Source organism: Alosa alosa, chromosome 12 (genome assembly GCF_017589495.1).
Source record: "Alosa alosa isolate M-15738 ecotype Scorff River chromosome 12, AALO_Geno_1.1, whole genome shotgun sequence".
NCBI lineage: Eukaryota > Metazoa > Chordata > Actinopteri > Clupeiformes > Clupeidae > Alosa > Alosa alosa.
Window position 1 is genome coordinate 21,512,126 of NC_063200.1, and position 26,987 is coordinate 21,539,112.

Genomic DNA, 26,987 nt, shown 5'->3' on the forward strand with positions numbered 1-26,987 from the left:
TGACTGCATTTGATTAGGTGATCTCAATTCATTTCGGTGTGTGTTTGGTTGGAACGATGATGGGTTACAGGATTTAGAACTTTAATCTATTTCATTAATGTCAATTTTACAAAGAGTAGGCTATTCCTATTCAACTTCCTTTTCCTTTTCAAGATGAAGTATTCGGCAGAGCGAATATGAGAGTATGAGCAGAGCGTTTAAAGGCTTGGTGGTCATACCAAAAACTATTGTGACTTCTAAACTCCAAGCCACCAGGGGCGGCAGTCTTAGCTGCTCTCCAACAAGGTCATGGCAAAACTACATCAGTCGCTGTGAGTGCGTCAGCAGTGTCCGACGGCTTTGTTCCGTAAACGGCAGCATCACACACTTGATCACATCCTCACGAGGAAATAAAGCATTGTGTCAAAATACTACACTGTCATCTCTGAACAAATAACTTATGCAGACATGGAGAAATCGAGTAATTTAAAATCGTTTTTGGAGTCGTCGCTCAATGAAATATTCAAAGCAACCGTGAGTGACATTCTGGAGTCTGTTGAGCAGACCTTGTCCGAGTATCAAGGTAAAATCCTAAGGATAGAAACTGAAAATGAAAATCTCAGGCGCAGACTGTACGAATGTGATACCAGAATAAAGACGGAAAACAAAGGTATGTATTTAATACGACTATTGCATTTCGCAGGTGACCTTTATGTCAAGATTGGTGTATGCATGTTTTGTTGTTGCTTGTCTGCAGAACTGTCTTGTTTATATTAACCTGGCAATTTAATCATGGGTAAACGTTATTTGAACGATACTGAAAAGGAGGCATGGGGCGTATTGACGCGAAAGATGCTGTTATTTATTTAAGACGCCGGTAGACTTATTGTAGGGGTTAAGTTCGAAAGATATTTTGCTAGACAGGGCGGTCTTACGGCTTCACATAGACCCGCCCACAACAGAAATCGCAGATTTGCTGCCAACCTGAGCAAACTGAAGTGATTTATTTAGTTACTTGTGAGGTCCTGCTGCAGAAACATGCACATTTTTTAAACACAAGACTTATTCAGTAGCATTAATGACCCAATAGCATTTTGCTTGGTAGGTGCAGGAGTATTGGAAATGCAGGATGTAAGTGTTTGGAAAGGTAGGCTACAAATAAGTTACACTGTGGTGTGTTATCCCTGAAGCATATACGAAGCCATTGAGTTTAACAGCTTCATACATTGAAATGGGGAGTACAAAGCAAAGATTTGTAACAAAGATCTGTTAATTTACCTTTATTAATACCTTTAGTATTTATTTACTATATATCTAATTGAATATATACAAACCTTTATTTCAACAACACTTTTTAAACAAGTATGCAATAACAAATATTTTCATGTTTTTCAGCCAAGGAGAGCAATCATGTGGTCACTTCCTGTGTGGACACTTCAGTAGAAAGATATCCAGGGGAGACAGCGTGTGCCAACATACCTTGTTCCTCCACACCAAATCACTCAAGGCCCCCCACCCAGAACAGGAGAAAGCTAAACTCCCGGCGACCACGCAGAGAGCAGCCCAGTCAGGATGAAGCCTGTGCTCAGATGGGGACAAACACACCACCGTCGGAACGACTGTTGTCTTCCAACATGGAGAAAGGTCACGCCGGTGCGCTTTTCACTTTCACCGTCAAATCTGACCCCGACCTGCAGGACGGCTGTGCCATTGACCTCTCGAAGGCCCAGTCGCCTCTCAACCTAGTGGCAGCTAAGCAGATCAAGATGGAGGACACAGAGCTGGAGTATGGTGGCAGCGAGCTCTACGGCTCAGATTCCAGAGACAGTGACAATGATGTGCGGGTCACCATCGTGTCTGACAGTCACTTGGGGGCCAGTGACAATGAAGGCAGCTACTGCGGGGACTCAGAGACAGATGAGATGGAGAAGAGATTGAGGCTGGACCACGGTGAGAAGGACACACTGGGGCCAGTTTCAGACATTGAGGCAGAGTTCTCATCTAGTGGAAGGATGTTGCTTGATGGACGAGAGTCTGGAGTGGTGGAGTCTGACAGAAACCTGTCGGACAGCCGGCTACTGGACGAAGATGTTTCTGCGGGGGAGGACCTGACGCAGCCTGCTGACAAGCAGTGCACTTCAGAAATCAAAACGCCTGGCAGTTTTTACCACTGTCCTGAGTGCAACAAAATGTTCAGCCGCGTCGGCTCGCTGAACATCCACCTGCGCATCCACAGTGGTGAGAAGGCCCACACCTGCAGCCAGTGCGGCAAGCGATTTGGCCGCGCCGACCTGCTCAAGTCGCACAAGCGAACTCACACGGGCGAGCGGCCCTTCAGCTGCAACCTGTGCGGCAAGAGCTACGCCCACCAGGGCCAGCTGCGCATCCACAAGCGCGTGCACACGGGTGAGCGCCCCTACTGCTGCCCGCACTGTGCCAAACGCTTCAGCGAGCACAACCAGCTCAAGGTGCACCTGCGCACGCACACTGGCGAGCGGCCCTACAGCTGCGGCTTCTGCAGCAAGACGTTCAGCAACGCCGGCAACCTGCGCATCCACGAGCGCATCCACACGGGCGAGAAACCCTACGGCTGTGGCCAATGCGGCAAGCGCTTCAATGGCATGGGCGACCTCAAGACGCACTACCGCATCCACACGGGCGAACGGCCCTACAGCTGTGACCTGTGCAGCAAGACCTTCAGTCAGGCCGGACACCTGACCATCCACAAGCGCATGCACACAGGCGAGAAGCCCTACGGCTGCCCTGAGTGCGGCAAGCGCTTCAGTGTGGCAAGCAGCCTCAAGCTGCACCAGCGGACCCACACCGGTGAGAAACTGTATGGCTGCACATTCTGCGGCAAAAGCTTCAGCCGCGCAGGTCACCTGAAGCGGCACGAGCAGGTGCACACCAAGGAGAAGGTGTACACATGCCAACAGTGCGGCCGTAACTACAGCGACATGTCCACGCTCAAGAAGCACCAGAAGATTCACCAGAGGAACCTGGCCAGCGAGAGAGGCCAGGCAGCCGCAGAGGAACCTCAGACACAGACTCGGACCGAGAGCCAAGATAGCCTTAGCACACCAGATGTGCCACATGTTGAAACTATAAAGGTCGAATGTGAATGAGGAGACCATATAATGTAACATTACTGTTTTTGTTTGTTTGTTTTGAGAACTTGCACAAAATTGTTTTTTGTTTACCTTCAGTAAAAAATGTTGTGTTACTGCAATGATGACACTTTTTACTGAAGATAAAGCACTACATCCAAAAATGGGTAATCACTGTTTTGTGAGCCCCAGTCAGTCTAACGTACAGATTATTACTGTATAGTATTTCAGTTTTTTTACTGTTTCAGAGGTTTTCAGTGGGGGGTACATGGTGTAGATTCTACTGTTGAATCCAAATTTATGTAGAAGACTTGATGTCTCTTGTTACTGTTGAAAAAGAAAATCACTGAATTATTTTTCAAAGAAACTACAGTTCTGTAGCACAGAAATTGCTTAAAAAAAATATTAACACATTACATTTGCAGGATGTAACTATTTAATGTAATACTCTTATCCCGATCATAGAACTACAGTTTAATATGTCCCACTTTTGTTTTGCTTCAGTAATATGGGTAACTGCTGTTAGTTGCTAGTCTAAGACATTTCAGATATATTTCAATATATATCAACGTGAAATTATTATAGCACCCACTTTAAGCTCAGTCAAATTACCTGTACTTTAGATTGCTTCAAGAGTGATGTACCAGTTATTTTATTGTATCATCCACTATAACTTATACTCTTTAAGGGACTTACCGGTAATAATGAAGGTGCTTATAGAGAAAAAAATAAAGCCTTGTGTACATCATTATATAAAATAATAATTATTTATTTAAACTATCACGGAAATAATCTATATCATTATAATCAATATAATCATTCAGAAGTGTTGTAGCAGGATGTTCAACTGTGTTGTGTCTGTATAATGAATGATAAAGGATGAGCCATTGTGCCGTTTATACCTAAACAAAATTAAAAAAAAATAAAATACAGCCATTAAACCACCCTTAAATGTGTCAACGAAATGATGTCGAACAAAAATGTTGAACAGATCAAAAATGTCCGAGGACTTGTGTATTTATGGTGATTTTTACCAGTTTTAGATAAAATTGTTGTAAGATGTAGTAGTTATCTATCAAGCTGTTCCTAGTAGCATTAAATAATGGTTCTTTTAATTAAGTAAAACACAAGTAATATTTGTGTCCTGCAAAATTAGCTCTAAGTAAACAATCTTCATTTGTGGGATATACCGTGGGGGTGATTCGGTTCATGTTATGTTTGTGTATTTGCTTAACACTTCCATTAGTGAATCAGGTTAATGCTCTCACCATCAGCATTCACCTCTAGTTGAGGAATCAGGACTGAGTGTACTGAAGTAGCCGGGTCCTTTATTTTTACATTGGGGAAATACTCTGCTTCTCCTTGGAGAGGCTCAAGTTGCCACAGCTGCTGTTGTGCCGTTCCTGTTTAGTGCTCCGTTGAGATGGTTGGTGTTGTAGGACAGTGGCCAAGACATTTATTTGTCTGTAGCTTTCTGTTTGATCCACTCTGACATTGACATCCTTGACAAGCTTTCGGCAACGCTTTTTTTGTTAGATTGCCGTGTTCTTTGTTACCAATTCACATGCAATACACAGGGGCGGTGGTACTGTAGTGTCTAAGGAGATGAGCTAGCCTGCCCTGGAAAGTCAATTCCCAGCTTCCACACTGTTGTGTCCTGGAGCAGGGCACTTAACCCTTAAAGGAGTACCGTCACACCGGTGTGACGGGAATGTTGAGAAATGAACATTCTAAAGAATATCTGGGTTCATTGAATTCAACATAGAATTTTAGAACCTTCAATTGTTGCGGAACTTAGAATGTTCAAAAACCTACACCTTTAAGGGTTAACTCTTAGTTGCTCTGGGGAGAATGGCCCTTGTAATATAATTACTTATGGATGTCGCTTTGGATAAAGCGTCTGCTAAATGAATAAATGCACATGTAAGACAAATATGTTGATGTTGCTGCCCTTGCAACAACCTGTTTGGGTTTCAGAATGGCTGGTAGCTCTGTTTGCAAACGTACATCCATGGTATCGGGTGCTCTTGGAAAAGGGGGATTAGTCCAATATAAGAAAGAAATTAATCCAGGCACTCCTAATATGGTGACAGCGAGGAAAGGAAACAGATCAATTAAAGCCTTTATTGTAACTGGCTACTTCATTAAAAAGCCAACATGTTTCGACGTAGCACAGAGGTCTTCATCAGGGCTTAGTTTAGACTTAGTAACCTGTTTGGGTACTTGGGCACATCTTTATATATTAGTTCTGCTGGGAAAGAATCAATGACTTTCTGGTCTATGTATGAAATTGATGTACATTAAGACAGTATAGTAACATGAAAGGATCAGGTTGATTTAATGATCACAATGTCAGATTATTTCAAATGTATCGATTCAGGATTTTGGGTGATTGCAGTTGCATTGTTTAGTTTTTGGAGGACTACCATACAACTGCACTTTATTTAAAGGAGAATTCCAAAAATAATTCAGTGGAAATGCATGGATTCCAGTTTCTTCCAGTAGCAGCAACTGGAATCCATGCATTTCCACTGAATTATTTTTGGAATCTGATCCCTCATCATACCTGTTCATTCTTACTGCGTTGTTTCGACTTATCGCGACTAAATTCAAGATGGCTGCAAACGCTAAACTTCGCGGAAGATACTGTCTGTATAAATCGCCTTGTAAGTAAACTACCAGTGCTTTTTCAAAGTTCTCAATGTCTCGTTTTAAATGTCAGGGCCCTCGGAAGTCTACCAATAAAGTGTGGAGATACATTGAGCCTCGTAAATGGGTGTAAAACAGTGATTTATTTTCATGGCTAGCCCGATGCCGAAGCACCACTATTGAAAAAGCTGTTGGTAGTATCGGCTAACTAGCGCCAGATTTTGGAGTGCAGGGGACAAGCCGAGATGGGCTATGAGACATACGTTCACACTCGGTATCATGTTTCACTTTAGGTCAATATCACACCGGAATTCTCCTTTAATATGTGTTGTAGACTGTTTAGTGTGTAGTTACCATATAGTGTGCATCATCACATACACCTTTATTCAGAAATGTATCAGAAAGCAGGGGGAAACTGTAAAAAGTACAGTACCATTTATCATGCTCTTAAATTACATATAATCCTGTAGTCCATGAGCCAGTGGAGAAGTCCGTGCCTGTTTTTAAACCTGTTTTATTTTGTTTGTCTTTGCCCCCACATGACAACAATGTGTGATGAACTCTCCAAACTTACAACTGAAGACTTCTACAGAAGTTCCCAATTGAAATTATAGATAGATAGATAGATAGATAGATAGATAGACTTTATTGATCGGAAATTCAAGGTCACAGTAGCATACAGACAACACACACACACATTCAATAACAGCAGAAAAAGTAATTAAAAGTATATAATATAAAAAACACAACTAAGCAATAAGGACTGTAGAAGATAAAGAATATACTAATATACTAAAATACAAATTATACTAAATAAAACTTAATCTAAATCAATTCTAAAAAACAGTATCCACATAGTGGGTGATTAATCAATCAGGTGCGCTTGCAATGACTGAAGCAGGGACTGAGCCTGTGGTCCTCTGTGCATAAGGTAAGGTAAGGTGCTCTTTGTGAATGAGTGTCATGGTGATGGTGCAAATGAGGAAGTCAAATGATTAAGTCAAACAGTGCAACAGTGCAAGAATAAAGTCTATATATCTATGTATAAATAACTATATTAAGAAAGGTAGTAAGTGTGGTCACAGTTCAGCTGTGGCATGGAGGGAGGGGTTGTGCATATGTGCTAATAAAGCACACAACCAGTGAGGCAGAAGACAATGGTAAAATTAATGGGATTTTATAGATTTAAGTGAAAAAAGTGTACATCTAATATATTTTGGTCTGTACCATGAAGGGAAAACTGATTCAACCATATAAACCATACATTTTCTGAAAGCTTATACCCTCAGGATGTGAGACATGTCCCACCCTCCTCATTAGTATGCTGCCCATGCATAAATACATTGGGTATTGGTAAATAGATTATGGCTGATACCTTTTTGGGCTGTAACATTTAGGGAAACTGATTCAACCATCTAAACCATATATTTTCTGAAAGCATATACCCTCAGGATGTGATCTAACATAGGCTTTGACATTTCTCACACTCCCCTTTATTTTACTGCCCATTCATAATACATAAGGTATGAGTAAATCGGGTTTATGGCTGGTACCTTTGGATCTGTGTCTTTAAGGGAAAACTGGTTCAACCACCCAAACCATATATTTTCTGAAACCATATAACCTCAAGTTGAGATCTAGTATGGGTTTTGACATGTCCCACCCTCTTCTGTATTTTTCTGCCCATGCATAATACATTGGGTATAGGTCAATCGGTTGTATGGCTTACTTTTTAGACTGTGTCATTTAGGGAAAACTGATTCAACCACCTAAACTATTATTTTCCGAAAGCATATACCCTTAAGATGTGAACAAACATGGGTTTTGACATTTCCCACCCTCCTCATAACTGCTACCCATGTAGAATATATTGGGTATAGGTAAATCGGGTGTATAGGTGGCTACCTGTATATTGAGTGTCTAAGCTTCAGCTGTGAATCCCAGATGTCCATGATGCATTTTTGTGTTATAGACACATATTGCTGTCAGAAAATAACAATAAGGTTTGGTGCCCTTAGTTGGCACCGATCAGCCCAAAATGGGCCTCTGGCTCATGGACAACTGTGTTTATATCTCAGCTCTGATCCATCTAGCACTCACTCACCTGGAGAAGTACTCTTATGTCAGACTACTCTTCCTGAAATTCAGCTCTGCGTTTAATACCATCATCCCCCAAATGCTGGTGAACAAACTGTCATTACTTGGACTAACCACAACACTCTGCAATTCGACCTTAGACTTTCTAACAGACCCCAATCTGTCTGGATCCACAACAAGATGTTGTTCCACCATCTTCCACCATCATCTATAACACCAGGGCCACCCAGGGATGTCTCCTGAGCCCCTATACTGTGTACTCTGCTGACCTACGACTGCACATCTCAATACCCAAACAACCATGTGCTAAAATTTCCAGATGACACAGTGGTAATAGGACTTGTCACTCAAAACAACGAGTCAGCATACAGAAAGGAAGTTGCTACACTGGAGATCTGGTGCAACAAAAACAACCTCAAGCTGAATGCCAAGAAAACGAAGGAGATGGTTGTAGACTTTGGATAGAGAGGATCACCACCCCTCTCCCCTTCTCCACATTGACAGTGCAGAGGTTGAAGTTGTCTCTTTAAATACCTGGGGGTGCACATCTCAAATGGGCTGGAATGGAGATACAACACAACATGCCTTGTTAAGAAAGCCCATCAGCGGCACCTCTGTTTCTTAACACTTTGAATGCTGCGCTGTTTTCGGAAGCTTTGGACCAGAGTGCCAGCAATCTAGATCATTGTTGACGTTATGTTATAGCTATGGACACATACTATGGCTTGTTTGAATGGTGAGACTTTAAGCTCTCAGTGGGTACAAACCGTTTATTTCTACATGTCTCTGTTCCTGAGAAATCCCAAGATAAACAGTAGCTAGTTTTCATCAAAAGACTGCCTCCTGATAAACCCACAAAAATAAATGGCCTGGTTTTGACCTGACGTGCATGTGTCACTGATTGGACCCAAAGCGGCAACCATCAAAAGCCGAGTTATGCTAAAATGTCCAGATTGTGCGTTTTCATGAGTTTTCGTCCGTCATCTATTTCAGTTCTATTCATCATAGAGTTCCCAAAATCGCACATAAGGTGTGTTAGAGTGACTATTTTCGTAATTAAAAAAAAAAGCTAAAAAAGCAATATTGCATTTTTGGCACTCAACGCATGGGGTGGCGCTCAAAGTGTTAAGGAAGTTGAAGCAAGCTGGTCTGTGTCCTGCCATACTCACCTCCTTTTACAGGTGCAGAGTGGAGAGCATCCTCCTGCATTACAGTGTAGTATGGCAGCTGCACTGCTGCAGAAAAGAAGGTACTGCAGCAGGTGGTTAAGCTGGCTCAGCGGACCATCGGCTGCAGCCTACCCACCATTGAGGACATAATACACCAGCAGGTGCAAAAACAGAGCCTCCCTCATCATGAAGAATGACACTCATCCTGCACACAGGCTGTTTGCCCTCCTAGATAGATAGATAGATAGATAGATAGATATCCTTCCATCAGGCAAGAGGCTACGCAGCATTGAGGCTATGCAGCATTGAGGCAAAGACAACCAGACTGAGGAACAGTTTATCCCATCTGCTGTTAGACTGATAAATTCATCACCTCTGCTCTGATCTGACCATAGACTGCTCCCGACACACTGCACTTTAGTCAAGAACTTACTCATGGACTTGAGCACCCTGAACACTGATGTCATTCACTGCGCATACTGCAAGGATAAATATTTCTTAGATAGGATGATACATTTGTTTTACCCATAATTATTATATTTGTTTATCTATTTTTAATTGTTTTACTATTTTTATTTATATTTATGGGGGTTGTTTAATCAACTGGAACCTGAGTACTAAATTTCGCAGGAATGATAATAAAGCTTCTTGAATCTTGAAATATGTATTTTGCCATGAAACAGAAAATTATGCTGGAATTGTCACATTATCAGAGACCCAACTGCATCAGCTGTCTCCCTAAGGCACATTTTCTCATAAAAACCATATGCATACACGCTGCAGACCAAGGCCATAACAACATATATCGGTAACAGTGTTTGCACTGACTGTAAAAGTTAAATAATATGCTTTTAACGCTGTGTTGACAGGAGATATACATTTTGTACAGGGAATTGAAAGCACCAGCTCATACAGATATATACCAGTAAATTAAATAGTGATACAAAAATGCTTTGTCATCGTCAATAGTATCTAAGGTATTTTTTGTGAGTTATTTACCAACTGTTTTCTCTCTTGCATTTTTTAGATGATTGTCAGTATGCATCTTTAATATGACAGAGGAATAGAAGTGTTGTTTAAATATTTAATTTGCTTTAATTGTGCACTTATTATATTCACCATAATGTTTTGTTTTACATTACTGACATTAATCTTAATTAGCTTTTTTACATTCAAATGACACATATGCAATGTGTGATACAAAAATCTAAAGTATAAAGCATATTATACACAACTGAATAACAACAATCAAACATAAGTTTACTGGAGAAAATTAAGGTACCGCAGTCTCCCAAGTGGAGTTGACCTTGTAATTGTAGTCAACAAGACTAATGTCCTCAACAAGAGGCAAAACTAAACCACATTAACCACTGTACTAATCGCAGCTCAAGTCTATTTTTAAAGATGCAATTACTTTTTTTTTTCTCTGTCATTATATGTGAATTCTGTGGACCTGAACGCAACCCTAAGTGCTCACCTCCATTTCACCCGTCACAGCACAGCAACAGCTGCAACGGCTGCAGCAGCCGTCTTTAGTTCTACAGCTTGGGATAATCAGCTTCTCCTTGGAGAGGTAGAGCATCGGCTGGATGCTGCTACTGATGTCCATGAAGCCGAAGGCAATGTAGTGGATGTAGCATTTGAACACGTCATCCGTGAAGTACACCTGGAACGGGAAGAGGGCGACGGGCGGCAAGTAGTTGAAGATGATGATGGCCAGGATGATGAGCACCATCTTGAAGGCCCTCTTCTTGACCGGGTGCATCTCGTCGCGGCCGGGGCCGGACTGGCTAAGAGCCCAGAGAATGGAGATGTTGCAGAAGACCATGAAGAGGAAGGCGGCCAGGATCATGACGGTGAAGACCTTCTCGAAGTTAGGGATGTCTCCCACACACTTGGCGGCGGCGTACGCCAGCGTGATGAGCCAGACGACGGCTACGCACACAGACCGGTGCTTGCGGTCCTTTAGCTCGGTGAAGAGGATTGGGTGACGCACGGCCATGTAGCGGTCCATGCAGATGCAGGCGAGGAAGAGAGGTGAGGAGTCCTTGATGCCGTAGAAGAAGCGCAGGACGTACCATGTGCTGTCCACCGTCAGGTACATGAGGTTGGCGAACTCCAGGGGCGGAATGAGGCAAAAGAATGTGTCCAGGACGGCCAGGTGTAGGATAAAGATGTCCGATGTGGAGGAGTCCCCTTTGGTCCTGTGGATGAGCCAAAGGACCATGACGTTGGCCGGGATGCCCAGGAACAGGTTGATGAACTGCAGGCAGAAATAAAACAACAGAACCTCCGGCATTGCCGTGCACCTCTCAAACACTGTCAGCTCCACCACAGATGCATTGGCTGGTCGGTGGATGAGGAGAAGGGTGGAGTTGATAAAGAGGGCCCTCATGGCTTCTCTACGCGCAGAAAAGCCTTTGTAGCTTCCCGTCCAGTGGATTGAAACTGAAATGAGAATTAATTATTGCAAAAATTAAACAAAATAAAAACATTTAAGAACATTTTCTTATAGTTTCTTTTTTTCTTGGGGAGACATCATATGGGATAAATACAGTTACCACTATATTGACAGATACTTTTTTTTTTTTTTGGAGTATCCTACCTGGTATCATCCCTAAAGTGAGTGTAGACAGAACTCCAGCACATCTTTGTTACATGTGTGACAGTGACCGAGCTCTTATATGTATCGGGTATCACGGCACAAAATGATTAACTGCAGGTTTACAGTATCTAGGCAAACAGGGATGTCTGGCTCCAAACAAATCTAAATTAACAACATATGCTGCCTTTGGGAGATAGGTCAACACAGATTTGACCAGAAACCATATATATATATATTGAGCGGCAGAGTGTGTGATATTTATTATGGTCCACAAATATCTTTGTCATAGTTGTATAGGAAGGTTCATATATCAGTGTTTATTTTATAGGTTAAGTAAAAAGGAAAAGCACCTAATGTTAACACACTAAAGCAAACACGGTTCACGTGCTGGGGAGGTTCATAAAAAAGCATCAAGACAAATATTATTTCTGTAGAAATTGTTTCTTCCTGGGCTTTTTCAAAAAAAAAGGCTACACTGTTTCCTGTTTCTGCCATTTACACTAGCATGTTAAATTAACCGTTTTAGTATGGTAATTAAAATGCCTCTCTTAATGTTTTGCGGAGCTGTCCAGACCGAGAGCCAAGGTGATTGTAATAAGACATTCATTGACAATCATTAATTCATTTCACATTTCAGTGCTAATGTCTGCCTTGTGTCCGTCTGATTTGTCCCCATTAATAAAATAACACCTCATTTGCAATTCAGTTTCACAGCGTAAATAGGACTTTGATTTTAAATGTCACTCAAGTTACTTAAGACACTGACTTTCACATTGAAACCACTTCGGATAATCATCAAAAAATGTCAACCTGCTGTTTCCTTCATAGCTTACATATCTCAGTATCACAGAACTGTCCCTAACTGTTTGATTACCCCCTTTTCAGGGACTGCATTGTTTTTTTTTGTTAAAATTTAATCCAGCTTGGTTAAATAAAAAAAAATCCTAATGATGTCACAATCAAATCAAACAAACCTTTTACTGGCTCCTGACGTGGTCCCGTGTTTTTTCTGCGCGCCTTAAAGTCCCAACTTTTGCCACACTTCTCTCTGTTTCTCTTCGTCTTTGGCTGCAGTCTGTGTTTCGGCGTAGACTGACTACCCCCCCAAACCCTAGCACTTGGTTCATAGGACAACCCTGCATGATGACCCAACACCACTGGGATAATGACTCAATCCAATCACACCCTGCTGGAGAGCTGTAGGAGCCAAAGAGTGTTCCAGTGGACACCACATCACCCCTGACTCTATACCTTACACTTGGAAAATAGGTAAATCAGATCACTAATTATCACAATTACCACAAACTATGTGTTGATATACATGGAGAAAATATACCTAAAAGATATTCAGGTGTTCATAGTTAAAGTGTAGACTGTTGTTGGCAAGTGTGTAGCAGTTAAGTCCTCATCATTCACACCGATTGGCAATGATGCAACGCACCATTACTGCCTGACAGGAATTTGGTGGTAAACAACTGATGCAACAGTCTAATGATTCATTTCTGAAATCCAGTGTAACAGTTTGTAATTTGTTACATAAGGGTGCCACTCTTGCTCATCCATGTCTCGCGCCGGTAGACACAGAGAGGGGTGCAGGGGTGTGGTCCGCCCTCTGTTTGTCCGTTCTCCCCGTCAGCCATTTTCAACATCCTTTCTCCAGCCAATTTGGTTTGGCATCTTTTGCCCCGTTAAAGCAGTCTTTGTTGGCTCTGGAGTACCCAATCCTATAGGCCTGTTGTGGATATGCTGACCAGCACTTTCACCTCAAAATCCAAAGCCCTCCAACCAGCCAACCCCCTGATACAAGGTAAGATCAGAGATGTACTTACTATAACACTTCATAGTGTGAGACTGAAAAATCCTTGTGTTACACATTTTAGATACGGTTTGAATCCATACACATATTTAGTCATTGTAATAGAAAGAAATGTCAAAAATTTGTTTTAAAATGCATTCTTGTCCATTTGGATTATTTTCATGACACAAATGTGACAAATTTCCTTGTAGGATACAGATATTATGTTATATTTAAAAAATCTATTCATATGGAATGGTTGCAGACTGTTTTAAATATGTTCAGTAAGCATATCTGGCATGGATGGGTCCTTTACACCTAATGATTATTTAAAAAGAGAGAACTATACTAGATTATAATCATAAAAGTAAACTTTTTTTCTAAACTGGGTTGTTGATGAATCTGATGAATGTGGTTTTAGTAGAATTTCAGCATTTTGTAAACACCTGTAAAACTCTGAACTGAAATTGACTGGAAATGACTTGCGTTCTCTGGGGGATACCAGTATACAGGGACCTCTGCTGTTCCTTCGATCAAAGAGTGTATTTTCCACTCTCTGTGCTGCATTGCTACCATAAAACATTATAGTACAATACTACAATTGTGTTGGCATTTTTTTTTTGTAATTTCCATATATTCATTTATGCTGCGATGAATGTAACATTTTACGATTAATTTGGGGTCAGAGTGAAATGTGTTTTGATGTTTTGTCTTGTAAGTATAGATTGCTGCAGTAATATTAAATTATTTGTTTTGCAGCCAACTCTTGGCATATATAGGGGCTATGGTTTAAAGAACACAAGCTGGACATATTGTCATCACTTCAGAATCAGAAGTATAGCAATTCTATAATTTATATTTATTTATATTTCACCAATATTGTCTTAAGGTGGCAAAAAGAAACAATTTGGGGCTAACAATCACTGAAGTAGAGACATGAGGTTATTTGAAGACAATTAGACAATTTCATCAAATCCCATTTCCATTGTATCTTGAAAGGTAATTCAAATTCAGGCTTAGGTCCTGGATTCTAATCCATTATGAGAGATAGATAGATAGATAGATAGATAGATAGATAGATATGTTGTTTTTCTTGGACATTTTGTTTACCTTTACACAGAAGTACAATGGAGTAGAAATGTCAACATGCTCTTTGTAACACCTGTTACAATCGTCTGCCTTTTTTCTTTTTAGTGTTTGCTAAATTATAGACTTCTACAAAAACAGAAATTCCATCTGTCCCCAGGGACAGAATTTCTTCAACAAGGCCACCCTTCCAGCATAATCTGTGACAACAACACAGGATTTCAAGGTGGCCAAAGCAACTTACAAAACAGTATTGGAAAACACTCCAATTAGAATCCCCAGGGGTTTTAAAGGTGGGAGTGATGGGGAGTAAGGATGGTGGATTGACACAGTAGGTGCTGCATGAGATGTACAAGGGGAGAAAATGAAAACGAGAGAGATAAATGGGTTTTAGGGTGAAGGTGAGGACTTATCTTTGCCTCTGGGAAAACTCCTTTAAGGGTGAGGTCCTGGATTCTAATCCATTATGAGAGAGAGAGAGAGAGAGAGAGAGAGAGAGAGAGAGAGAGAGAGATAGAGATAGAGATAGAGATAGAGATAGATACTTTACTGATCCCCAAGGGAATATTCAAGGTCCCAGTAGCTTATAAAAAAAATCCAAAATGAACAGTAAAAGACACTAAAGATACTAAAACAAGCATCCACATGAATGTTCAGCAAAAAGGTTATCAAAATCCCACCTTTTGTCTACTTATCTTGTTTGGTTTACACAGTTCTGGCTCTCTAACTGGGAAACAAATAGGTTTGGGCTAAGCCATACACTATTTCAGCCAGTCAGCACATTGCAGTGCATGGTAGAGAGAGAGAGAGAGACAGACAGAGAGAGTTGTATTTAATTTGGTGGTGAGCTCAAATATCAATGTTTCCCCATAATTGCGGACCGAGCCTTTAATCGATTGTGTGGTAGGCTGAAGACATCAGGCTCCTGGGAAAACTCCTTTAAGTGGCTCTCTGCTCTCCACCTGCAGCAGTTGTCTTTCCACGCGGATGGAGGTGGATTGAGTGCCTGGTGGAGTTCACTTTGGCCGAAGCTTCGACAGTCAGCCAACACTACAGCACCAGTGTTCCTGTTGATAGACTACACACAGACATCTTTTCATATTCTTCTAAGTGAACACTGTTTGTGTGTTACCTTACTTCAGAGGGTGCAGTTCAATAAAACTGGCTTTAAGAAGGTCTATTTTGTGTGCAACTGAAAGTGAGATTTTGGGCTATTTTTTTCTTTTTTGCAAGTTGGATCATACAGTCTTTACATATAAACAACAAGTATGTGTCTTCATGGTATTGATAGTGTAATGTCTTTGTGATCTTACTGCACAGCACATATTCAGAACAAAATTCTACTGTCCACTTTTCCTCTATTCCTATTCCATTTATTATATAAAAAACAAATATGTTTTAAGGGACAGGGAAGAACAATGTAGGTCGATACTAGGGCAAATGAATCAAAAGCACAAAGGGTTGGCGTAGGCTGTCAATTGACTATAAGGAATGAAACTGTTCACTTCTGCCCTCTGGTGGGTACATTGATACTATTGTTGACAAAACATGATGCTGCCACCAGGTGAGTAACAACAGTATCACAGCTACTTTGGCGTTACAGTGCCTCCGGTGGATGACAGTTGTACTACTACACTTTCACTTGGTTGAACTCACTACTCTGAGTATGGCAGTCTATGGCAAGCCAAATGAACATGTATTCCGATATCTTGATATCAAGCTACAGTGTCCAATACTAGTGAACCTTTTCTGTCAACTAGTTAAAGGCGAACTATGCAGGTTTTTTTTTTTTTAGCTTAATTTACCTTCACTTAACAGCTTCAGAGTCATTGGAATGGTTATATTACTTTTTTCGGGTTGAATGGTGGCCGTCTCGCCATGAAAAGCCCCCTCCATTTGCATGTATTACTTGGAAAAGTCGCTTGTAATAAGAAATTGAAACTGAAAGAGGGAGTGTAACGGCAACCTGATATTCATTTTAAAACATTAATCATTCCTCCCAAAGAATAATTTGTCACCCTTTTTTTTCTTGATCGCTTAATTATGTTCTGTTTATTAAGTATTAATTTTAGTGCACTCATGAACTAGGAGCATCAGTACATGTTAAATTATATAATATCACAAGATCTTCATTTTAAAACAGAAACCTTTCCAGCCAAAGAATAATTTATTACCCCTTCTGTTTCTTGATCACTGTATGGTGAGACGTGCGACAACATGATTTCACTAAATTCAATCATTCAACACATTTCAGTTTGTCTAGATGAAGAATTTCGCTCATACAGTGGTTTCTACAGAATTGTGCTTGTACAGTAAGGATTATCTTAAATTATAAGGAATTATTAATTTTCACACCTTCCAAATCCAAGTGGCAAGGCCATTTTAAAGTCACTCCGTGCATATTGCACATTTCTTCAAAAAATAATATTAGGCTGTACAAAATTGATCTGAACAATTAATTTATTTATTTATTTTCTCCGATTGAGATCTCTTTCTGTAATAATGTAAAGTGACAATAAGTATATCTATCTATCTATCTGTCTGTATCTATTATCTAAGGAGAAATCAAAGTGAATTAAACTGTTGCAGCAGGGAGGTTAAGAACCTTTTTAGAGCCTTTATCTGTTTGGTCTTTCAAATGCAAATAAATAAATAAATCATCCTAAAGTGTCTGGGTTTTGTTGATATGATATCAATAATGCCAGGTGACAATGTTGTGCAGTTTTGCTAAACAAATTAATTGCAATGACTTGGGTTATTTGGTTACAGTAATATGCTTTTATTCGCTATTTCTGACTAGACTTAGAATTTCAGCCACTTGTTTCGTCCACAGAAAAAACACAGTACACAAGGAATTAGGATTCATGAATGATGCCTTTATTTATACAAGAAATGGCCAGTCCGCTGACAAGCGTGCTGCGGGTCCTTTCCATATAAGCTTTTTTCCCCTCCTCCGGATTTCCACGTTTAGCTTGAATGACTCCTTTCACCTGACCCACCTGGCATATATAGGGGCTATGGTTTAAAGAACACAAGCTGGACATATTGTCATCACTTCAGAATCAGAAGTATAGCAATTCTATAATTTATATTTATTTATATTTCACCAATATTGTCTTAAGGTGGCAAAAAGAAACAATTTGGGGCTAACAAATCACTGAAGTGGAGAAATTAGGTTATTTGAAGACAATTAGACAATTTCATCAAATCCACATCAGGAATTATATTCTAGAAGGACATTGTGGATAAATCTGGAGAATAAGAAGACAAGGGCAGAAACAAAAATTGCTAAGAAAGCTTTCATAGCAAATAATTATTACTGTTGTAATTTTCTTTATGATGATGTTCATAAGTTTTTAAAGGCCTGCTAATTCTTTTAAACTCAACTGTCAAGAAGGTGGTAAACATATGACATCACTGATGATGTGTTCAGGTGCATCAGTCGATGTATCATTAAGAAAGGTGAAGGAACTTAAAAATGTTTTCAAAAAAACAGAAAATCAAGAAAAGTTAATGATAGGTGAAATATGTATATTATGCCATTTTGTAGATGAATGCATTTAAAATATTGGGCTGGACCGTGCATGGACTAAATATAGACCTCAGAGTAACCTCGTAGGGCACACTATGGGAACCTCTGTAAGAAAACATTAACATCAAGGAGAGTGGAATAGAGGAGTAACCTGATGGGAGACTCTGCAGTAACTCTCCCTGGTCCACCCAACCAGAAAACAGTGGACACAGGCAAATAGGCTAAGGGCAGGTCACTGCGGCCAACCTGTACGACTATACCTGGGGCTAAAATGATCTATGGTTGTGCTGTCTGGTCACTGCAGTATACCGGCAGGATATGCTACAATCCATGAAGCAGGCAAGACATATAAATTGCCTACGACACCGAATTTGCAAGTTTGAAGACAAACACAACACGCAACTACTACTTGCTCCATGCTTGCCCTTAGCCCACTGCACTCCCTTACACCACCAGTTTTACTTTGGTAAGACAATCTGTCTTACTTTGGTATGGAGTAGAGGGTATGCATACATGCATCCTGTTTGACCTGTTGAGAGACCCCACAGTATAACTGCTTGCTTCTACCACCTAAACAGAAAGCAGTGAATACAGGCAAATAGGCTTAGGGCAGGTTAATGCGGCCAACCTGTACCAATGGGGCTATCGAGAAAGTGCATTATATGTCCAGGGTTTTAAAAGTCTTCTCAAGACACAGACTATCTACTGTTGTGCTGTCCAGTGCAGTACCAGCAGGATATGAATCCACAAAGTAGGTGAGTACATAAGCTGCCCATGACACTGACCTTGCAGGTGTGAAAAATACACAACACACAACTATTACTTGCTCCAGTACTCTGCCCCCACTTACACCACCTGTCTTACTTTTGTATGGAGTAGCGGGGTAAATGCATGCATCCTGTTTGACAAAGCACTTCAGGACCCTGGCCAAAGAAGTTGACAAACATATTCTCCTCTGCTTGCATATCTTGGGCAACTTATGAAATATGAGAGTGTTATCAGAATAAACTTCAACTCCAAAAAGAACACACAGAAGAACAGGAAGATACCTACCTCCCCGGCCGACGTCAGATCGCAGGTTAAATATTTATTACGACAAATTGTGAAAAAGGGAGATTTACAGATACAGTATCCTATTGAAAGTTGGAAAAGCGTTATCAATTTTATGCAAAGACCAAGAGCTCAACAACCAGTTCTGCTTAAAAGTGCTGAGTGATTTTACAAGGGTTAAGGTTTTTTGGTAGCACTTTGTGTGTGTGTGTGTGTGTGTGTGTAGATATCAGATTGTTCTTTAATTGTTCTTCTACACCCAATTAAGATCAAACAAGGCATATAAGTTTATCATGTACTATTATATACTTCTCTTTCTTTTTTGAAATACCCTACCCTCATAACAATCCTTCTCTTTTTCATGAGCATAGTATATGGCCGCACCTTCATAATATAATAGGGATGAATGTTTTCCACTTTTCCTACCCAAAACATCTGGGGGGCATATAAAACATGCTGGCAAGCTGGATCTGGCCCCCGAGCTGTATCTTTTACACCCCTGTTCTACAGCATGTGAACATGGAATACATTATTACTAAAGGTGTATGTGTATCTCAGAATAATTACTTTGCTTTATATGTTTGTATGTATCTATTCAGAATACTGATTTTTCAGTCAATTCACACACACAATTCAATGGGATGGAAAGCTTTCTGACCCACTTTCCTGTGATGTGGACAGTGAAGGGGTCAATACAGGTAATATATGAATAGTGTCATGGTAATAAGGGTTTAATCATTATAACAACCCACAAAGTTATCAAGCTGCTTAGGAATGAAAAACCACTAACAAGTCTGGAAAAAGTAGTATTAAACAATTGTATGGTAGCAGAAGCAGGCTTCACTCAGGCATACTAAATTGCATACAATCTTTTTTATTGTTGATGTAGCGCCCCCTTGCCTAAATTACTGGCAAGACACCTAGAAACATGTGAAACACTCAAATATGGGGCGCCCTGAGTTCTTATCAGTTTTGGTGATAAAACAGCAGTAGTTTTGATCGGTTGATTATGAGTTACCTTGTGAATATACTGTAAATACACCCTTTTAATCTTTTTAACCCAGTAAGAATATCACAATGAAAGAATGAATTTCCAAGAAAATGTCTTTTTACCTTTTACTATGAAAATAATTGTTAAATGAAATTACATGTATTAATAAATGAAATATCCTTGTTGTCTTTGTTTTAAATAAACCAAAATACACACTCAAAAGAGTGGGCAAAAAGCTTAAATTAAACTCACAATGCTCTTATAGCAATGTACACTCACAATGAATGTGTCTTAGCACAAAACCTAAAATTCAAAGTTCTCCTTTAAACTTCCAAAATTACCCTTTAAAGTTGAAAATGTAAACCCACTTCAGTGTCCCTTCATGTCACTGTACATGTAGCAAACATTCAGTTCAAATGCAAAGTCACCAAAGTCACTAGTAAATATCCTAAGCTATACCGGCTTTAAATCTAAACTAAATGACCCAGAAAAGTACCCGTTGCAGGCCTGAACGTCGCTTGGGTGCGTTGGGGCCTGGAAATTAAACACTGGCCGCTTCACTTTCGATGAGCAACATAAAAAGAAACTGACTCTGTACCTGATCGCTGCAGAGAAGTGAAGAGGAGTGTTCACGCGCTCACTGCATGATCACGCAGCTGAAGCGTGGACCTGTCGTGGCTCGTCCCTCAGCACTCGCATCCTGCATGGACTCCTGCCGCACCCAATCTCCGGTCCCCACCGTGTCGTTGATCTCGGCCGTCTTGTCCAAACGAAACCCCAACTTCTCCGGCGATTGGGATGATTCTAACACAGTTCCCCAAGCACAGTTACCAGGTAGCCCACCAACGCTGTAGCCGACCCTCCTCACTGTCTTGGAACCGAGCGTGCTCTCGCGCTTGTCGCGTGCAGTAGGCCTATTCACGACTGTCTAACTTCAAACTTCTCAAATAAAACAAAGGAAAAGTGTCCCGAAGCACATCACTAAAGTCCGCTGCTTCATTAAGTGTCCTAGCCGAACACTTGGCTGCAGATTCTTTCCCATAGCCTGGAAAAGTTTTGGTTTTGCATATGCTAACAGGGAGAAACAATCAGGTAGACTGTCTTCTTAATCATCCTCCGACGAACTGAACACTTTCTCGCTCTCCTTCCGATTTCGCAACAGTTCAGGGGTCAGTATCCTCGACCAATCAGGAATTAGTAAAATAATTCGGCAAATATTACAAACAGAAATTAAATACAAAATTGTAGAAACAAAAGCATTACTCATAGGAATTTTACTAGAGCTTGTAAATTGCATTAAAACCATTTTTTAACATTTTAACCTTTTTAATTATTAAACCTGCACATGAATTGAAACATCCCATGTATTGAAATGAACCCAAAATATAGCACAGGGCTACATTGAACTTACATGCTTTCTTTATCTAGAAGCCATTATAATGTGTGCGTAATAGAGGTGCATGAGTAAATGTTTTACACGAACTCTTCATTCTGAAACTGACACTCAGATGAGTGACTGAGTGATACAATACAATACAATACAATAGACAGTCAGTTTGCTGGCCATGATCACATCACAAGGAACAATTCATTCCAAACATGAATGTATCAATTACATTCATGTATATATTTACAAATAAATGACAAATCCCAAGATAGATTTAGAACAATAGGCACACAGACGCTGAAGCGATGAAGGATGTGTATCATAACTAATAACCAGGTCATTGTGTGATTCTGTGGGATTGCTAAGAATACTAAAAGTTCACGTTGCATATCCTCCAGGTGCAGCTGGCTTGGCCCTGGTTCTTTCATGAATGTAGATAGTCTATTTCCATAACCTCCAAACCTGGAGTTTTCTTGTACTTGTGGGGGTGATCAAGAAAGATAGGGAATGAAATATGAATAGTTTATTACCCCTTCTATGGTTTGGTCACTGTGGATGGAAATTCAGCAATTCAACGCTACATTTGTTTCTGTGTTAAATTACATTTCTTAATATCTCATCTCAAAGATGTGTCTGTAAACTATCATTTGAGTTATTTTGGAGTTTCTGTACTTCAGAGTTCAATAAGGTGTGTGATGGTGGTGAAAAAAAATCTCAAATACACAATCAGAAAGATTTTAGTTAAAAGTGCAGTGAGATTAGAGGAGCTGATAAGTTGATAAGAGTTCACTAGTTCGCCCTTCGGTATGATTGCTAAGCTAGACTAGAGCGTATGGGAGAAGTGCGTGTTTGGCAAGGTAGCTGGCTGTGGTCCTGGAGTGCCTGGAGCGGAGATCGCGATAGAGCGATGATTGCTTGCACCCCCCTGTGTAAGGAGGATGAGTAACGGGGCAATTTGGTGAAATGGAGGAATAGGGGGAGGAGGGGATGATTTGGCAACGCCGGCCGTGGTGAAGGAGAAAGGGAGGTCGGCTTAAATACCCCTCTCTTGGCGGCAGTGGGTGAGTTAATTGCTGTCAATCATCCCGAAGGCTCCACCCGAACTTTGTTTAGAAAACATCATTTCACTAGTTAAGCCCTTCTATATGATTGCTTCAGCTAGACTAGAATGTATGGGAGAAGTCGCGGTTTGGCAAGGTAGCTGTCCGTGGTCCTGGAGTGCCTGGAGCGGACATCGCGATAGAGCGATGACCGCTTGCACCCCAAAAGATCACAGAGAAAGGCCGCTACCAACTACATTAGTGCTTGCTGAGCGAGTCGTAAATCCGCTAGATTGGAGCGGATGTAAGACTGGTAGGCATCCGAGGACCAACGGCCCAGTATTTTAATTTGTTGCTCCGATAAGCCGTTGAGCGCAGCTGTTGTGGCAGCTCCTATCCTGAAGGAGTGTGCGGAGTAGCGATCCGCGGGAAAACCAGATTCGACTAGAATGTTTTTTAAGAGTGTCTGGAATCTGTGGCGAGTGATGGGTAGCCCTTCGTCTGACACGAAGAGCGGGCTAGTAGGACGAAGCTTGAGCTGACCGGTATGAGATATAGTGAGATAGGTATTGGAAAGGCTGAAAGATCTGAGGCGGAGTTAAAATGAATATGGAGTGTCCTTTTCGGAACTGATCGGTTTTACTCTGTTTGATGGTAAATCGAATGGTGTCTTGGTCTAGCTGCTCTAGATCTGCGATGCACGGGTGGACATCGGGAATGAAGAGAGACGAAGACGAACTCGCTACATCTCAGCAGCCCAAAAAAAAGGCCAGTATAAACATAACGGAGATGGGGAAATCGAATGTGGTGATATGAACCCTTTGGCGAAGGGTAGCAAGGCAGGTGGCGAGAATGCTTGAGGTAATGGGAAGGCGGGAGTCTTGGGGGACTGGCTGTTGCCTACGGATACCTTTGATTAACAAGCCTATCCTGGTGTCGGAGAAGGAAGGGCATTCGGAGCCGTGGAGGAGTTTGTAGACCTAAATGAATGCCAGCTAGGTAGACTCTAATGGAAGAGACTTTGATCCCCGAGTGAAGTGTGGGGCGTGGGTGATAAATGATGATATGGTGACTGCATCAAACTGGGAAATGGTAGTGAGTGCTTTGCATGGAACTGTTTGAAGCTCGACCAAGCAGTCCAGTAGGACTGCATGGTCCTGGTTGCGAGGGCTTGGAGGGCTAGGGTCGGCCGTGATGGGCTGAAGATAGCTGAGGGGTGGTTTATAGGAAGATGGTCTCCGAAAGCTGGGGAGTGGGTAGGGTGCGGGTCCGCCTCTGGAGCCAAGCTTCTGAATCTCTGGAAATTAAGACGAGAAAGAGTCAGCAATTTCATTGTGGCAACCGGGACGCGGCGCTGCTCTTATAATGAACTGGTAGTTGGCTGCTATCCAGATTAGACGCCCTAATAAGAGGGGAAAAGCGCAGGCGATTTTGGCCCTTGAAGTTATGTATGACGTGCACTACGGCTTCGTTGTCGCTGTGGATTAGCACGCTCTTGGAGGTCCACTCCTTCCCCAGAGTAGGGCAAGAATGACTACGGGGGGTAGAGTTCGAACACGGCTGACGATTCCTTTTCCGTTATTAGCTCTCTGAACTCTAGTGGCCAAGGGGATGCAAACCAGCCCTTTGAAAAAAAGCCTCGAAGCCTATTGAGGGGGGGCTGCCTGTGTACAACTGGAGGTCTTCTGGAGATGATTGGCAGTCGTCAGAGAACATGCACCATTCTATTCATCTAAAAACATCCTCCAGAGTTTGAGATCGGCCAGGCACTGGGCATCTAGATATACCACGCCTTGTGAGATGGGGTTGCTGAGGCAGTTTAGGAGATGCAGATGAAAGGGCGGCCCTGGGGGAAAATGATTCGCATGGCGAAAATTGAGGTGGCCTAGAAGGGAGAGAACTTCTTGTTTGGTGTGAGATGGTGAGGTTATAAACTCGTTCAACAGTAAAGAGATTCTGTCTTTTTTTTCTTTGGGGAGAGATGAAGAGAATTCTTCGCATCTAAAATGATGCCGGGGAATTGAGAGTCTGAATAAGGGACCCACGTCTTCTCTTCTGAGAGTGGGACTCCCAGTTTGTTGAATACGCCAATTAGCGTGAGATGCCTAGGGCGGGTGGGTAGGAATGGGGATAACTACTAGAAAGTCATCCAGAAGATGAGCGAGAAATGGGAGCTTATAGTTATTTAGGAGAATCCAGCACAGGGCTTCTGATAGCGTATCAAAAATTTTGGGACTGCTAAGGCAGCAAGGTGAGGCGAACTGCAAAATAGTATCTCCTATGCCATTTGACTCTGAAGAGGTGCCAGAATTCGAGGTCAATGGGTATGACTTTGAAGGCTGAGGGGTGATGTCCGCTTTAGCTAGCCAGCAACGCTACCTGCCTTTTTGATCAGAGGATATAGCCGCCGACGGAGTGGTAGTGCAGCGAGAACTCTTCTAGTGGAATCAGACTGTTAATGCTGGGAGTGGTACTATTGATGGGGAGCTGAGAGGTCGATGATAAGTCTCTTTTTTTCCTGAGTATTTGGCGCCAGAAGCTAGCCTATATGGGGTTGATCCTGTAGACTGGGAATGGAGGCTTGGTGAACGGACCCGATCATAAAACCAGATTCAACCTCTTTGCTTAGGAGTGAGGTGACTACCTCCGGATCTTTGACGGCAGATTGTAGGTTTTACAAGCGAAAGACTCTGTAGGTCTTGCTAAAACACCTGGATGGAACCCATGCGTCAACCCCAAAGTCAAATAGTCGCAAAATTCCCTATTTGGATTGGACTGAAGTTCTGAATGGAGAGCAGAAACAATGATTGGAGTAGAGGTACTTTTTAAACTTTTTATTTATGTTCTTGAGTCTTGAACAGACTGACTTGGCATGGGCCTCGCAGTAGCTGCAAATGTGGAGGTAACGGCAGGAGGATTGGCTACACTGAGCGAAGTTAAATTTTCGGCAGATTTCTCGACCTTTCCAGGAACGCTCGTCCTCTTCCCTGGCTTCTCCTGCCGTAGCATCGGGATCACGGGGAACATAGGATGAGGAATTAGGGGCTGTGGAGCTGGTGCTGGGGAGTTGATGGTCGGGGGTTGACTAGTGGACACTGGCGCCGCCGTGACTGGGGCTATTGCAGAGGGGACAAGATGGGTTAAGTCCTAGAAAAACGCGGTTATGGAGCTCCATATCGAGCACGCCCCAGTAGGGGTTTTGGTTCCAGAGGCCGACTCTGGCAGTGCATTTAGCTGAAAACAGCCGGTGATAAGTGTAGAAATGAGCTCCCCCGTAGGATACGGCTAGACTGGCGATGATGGCCAGGTAGTCGTTCAGCTCTTTGCGTCGGCTGGGGAACGCGAAACAGATGACTTCCGTGTAGTAAGTAAACGCTACGGTGAACTCGGGAAATGACAGGGTTTTTGATGCTGGGCCAGAATTTTTAAGAGAAAAAACCAGTTCGCCACAGACTAGATCCCGGTTATGAGAGGGAATAGGAAGGGAGGGAAGAATGGTAGAAAGGTCTACGTCTGCACCTGACAAGATGAGGTTCCTGGTGGACGCTGTGATGGGTGGTGGTTCGAATGCTGCAGCGTGAGGAGGCGGTGGCAGGGCCTGTGCTGTGGCTAAAGAATAGTTATGCAGCCGAACGGGGGCGCCGTGGTCCGCTTTTCGCTGAGTGCTGATGATGACCCGCTGCTGCGGGCTGGTCTAGCGCGGGGCCGGGGAAGAAATGGGAAGGGAGAAAAGGAGGGAGGGAGCAACCTGTGACAGTCGCTGACGCGACCGGAAGTAGAGCAACCTGTGACAGGGTCGCGGGAAGTGGGACGGGGAGGGAGAGAGGGTTAGGGGGGAATAGCGACGCTGTCGCTATCGGCGCCGGCTGAGACCAGGTGCTCGCTAACTCGTAAGAGAGATGGGGAGCTAGCGAGGTGAATCTTCTAACTGACGCTTGGTGAGTTGAGGCGCAGTACAGACGGCTCCCGGAATGGAAAAGGGAGGGGAAAAAAGGGAGGGAGGGAGCAGTCGCCGAACGACTGGAGGTGGGGCAGCCCTGGACCGAGTCCTGGCTAGGGAGGTGGATGGGGAGGGAAAGAAGGGTGGGGAGAATAGCGCAGCTGTCGCTACCGGGCCGCCTGGAGAAGTGGGGTTGGACCGGAAATACGGAGATGCGAGGGAAGAAAGTCGCGGGGAATGGGCCTGAGCCTGGCTGACGGCAGTGGCTGTGGCTGAAGCAGCGAATGATGCGCTCTGAAGCGTGTGGTGCCGAAAGGTTCTGTCGGGCGAGCCCGTTCAAGGGGTGGCTGGTGGTGTGTGCCGTCCAGCTGAATGGCCGGGCGGAAAGAACCGCGCCCGGGATGCCAGAAAGAGCAGCCTGCTTCCTGGTCCGGGGAGGAAAACAAAGTGAGGGGAGCCGAGAGGGCGAAAGGACCCGGGCTATCCGACTGGCGTTAGCAGGCGGAGGAGATGGAACTTCCTATCCGACCCTACGGAACGCGATGCCGGGGAATGGAGAG

The 26,987-nt window shown here is 42.5% G+C and overlaps 2 protein-coding genes across 2 annotated transcripts; one reads left to right on the top strand and one right to left on the bottom strand.

Annotated features, from left to right (window-relative positions):
• Positions 1–315: 315 nt before the first annotated feature.
• On the top strand, positions 316–4,027 carry LOC125304663 (zinc finger protein 436-like). Its single transcript, XM_048259108.1, has 2 exons — positions 316–649; positions 1,375–4,027. Exons 1-2 carry the CDS (start codon positions 448–450, stop codon positions 3,102–3,104), a joined length of 1,932 nt encoding a protein of 643 aa, XP_048115065.1. The 5' UTR covers positions 316–447; the 3' UTR covers positions 3,105–4,027.
• A 6,439-nt stretch (positions 4,028–10,466) lies between these two features.
• LOC125304172 (proteinase-activated receptor 3) lies at positions 10,467–11,396 on the bottom strand. The gene has a single exon (XM_048258241.1). It carries the CDS (start codon positions 11,394–11,396, stop codon positions 10,467–10,469), a length of 930 nt encoding a protein of 309 aa, XP_048114198.1.
• Positions 11,397–26,987: the final 15,591 nt, after the last annotated feature.